At 29.8% G+C, this 1,455-nt stretch overlaps 1 protein-coding gene across 1 annotated transcript in view; it reads right to left on the bottom strand.

Moving 5' to 3' along the window:
- Positions 1-1,455, bottom strand: part of LOC107705992 (putative methyltransferase C9orf114) — a 10,140-nt gene that overhangs the window by 7,453 nt on the left and 1,232 nt on the right. The window contains exon 3 of the mRNA XM_016509549.1: positions 812-931. Within this exon, the coding sequence (XP_016365035.1) occupies positions 812-931 (120 nt within the window). The remainder of the gene's footprint in view (positions 1-811; positions 932-1,455) is intronic.

A 1,455-nucleotide genomic window follows, 5' to 3' on the forward strand; every position in this document is an offset into this window, starting at 1 on the left:
TTTATAAAGAATATCTCTTTGGATTTGAGACTTTAGTCTTTGCAACTTTACAGATCTTCTTTATGCACCAAGAGCTTGTAACACTCTAAAGAGAAAGGAAAAAATGAAATCGCATCATATGACCCCTTTAATCTTTATTTAAGTTTTAGTTATTTTGGTATATCAGTATTATTTAATATCATATTTGGTATATTTTCACTAAATTAAAATGAGAAATGTTGGCTTGGCAAATAACTGAAATAAAATATATTTTTTAATATTTTATTTCAGTTAACGTTTATTTATTAATTTCAACTAACATTTTTTAAAATGTTTTTCGTTTTGGTTAACTATAATGCATACACTGTATAGTACAGTATGTAGTACAGAACAGGGATTTTCAAACTGGGGTCTGTGGAAAAACAGTATAAAAAATGGACAGAAAGAAAAGCAAGAATTAAAGAAAGAAAATATATAATAAATATAAAACAAAAAATAAAAAAATCAGATCAAATACATTTAAAAAAATCATTGCAATGAATAAATAATTACAAAAATTAAATTAATAAATACATAATACTATAGTGATTAGGAAAAAAAATTAATAATGTAACTTTTATATAGCTTTTTTTTTTTTTGTATATGAAACTATAGTTGCCTTTTAAATTTTAGGATGGTGGTCCCTCGCACAAGCATGATCATATTTGGGAGTTTATGGCATCTAAAAGATTGAAAACCCCTAGTATAGTATAGTAGGATGTACACAATCTAGTACACATACTGCATGGTAGCATGCGAATATACCAAAGCTCAGCTCTGCAGTGCTGCTCACCTTTACTTTCCTTCTCTTCCTGCTGGACCTGCTGCTTATTTTCCTCTTCTTTCTTCTGCTTCTGTTTCTCCAGCTGTTGGATGAGTTTGCTCTCTTTGTGTCGTCTCTTCTCTTCTTTCTCTGAGGATGAAAACACAGTCACAGACAGCAGTTATGAATTCAGCACTACTATATTATATTTGATATACGAGTTTCTAAAGCCTCTAAATGATCAAAACTTCACTGAAACTTTGCTTGTGGTTCATGTTTTTGCTGTCAAAAGTTTTATAAAGTAAATGTAAGTATGACTTGGATATTGTTAGCAGTGTTGGGGAAAGTTACTTTGAAAAGTAATGCATTACAATGTTGCGTTACTCCATAAAAAAAGTAACTAATTACGTTACTTAGTTACTTTTTATGGAAAGTAATGCGTTACGTTACTTTTTAAATCTGGACAGGGCTTGCTTGTTTGTTTTTAAAATAAAAAAAGTTATATTTTTGGCAAATATAAAAGCCTTTCACGCCAGAAGTGAAATGAATAAGCCTCAGGCCGAAGGGAAAGTAAATTTACGTCCGTACAGTAGAATGCAGAAGAAGAAATTTCAACACACTTCAGCAATAAAAAGACACAAATGTTTGTCTAGAGTAATTTTGGCTTATTAGTA

This window comes from Sinocyclocheilus rhinocerous, unplaced genomic scaffold, assembly GCF_001515625.1.
Source record: "Sinocyclocheilus rhinocerous isolate Xijiao unplaced genomic scaffold, SAMN03320098_v1.1 scaffold1045, whole genome shotgun sequence".
Lineage (NCBI taxonomy): Eukaryota > Metazoa > Chordata > Actinopteri > Cypriniformes > Cyprinidae > Sinocyclocheilus > Sinocyclocheilus rhinocerous.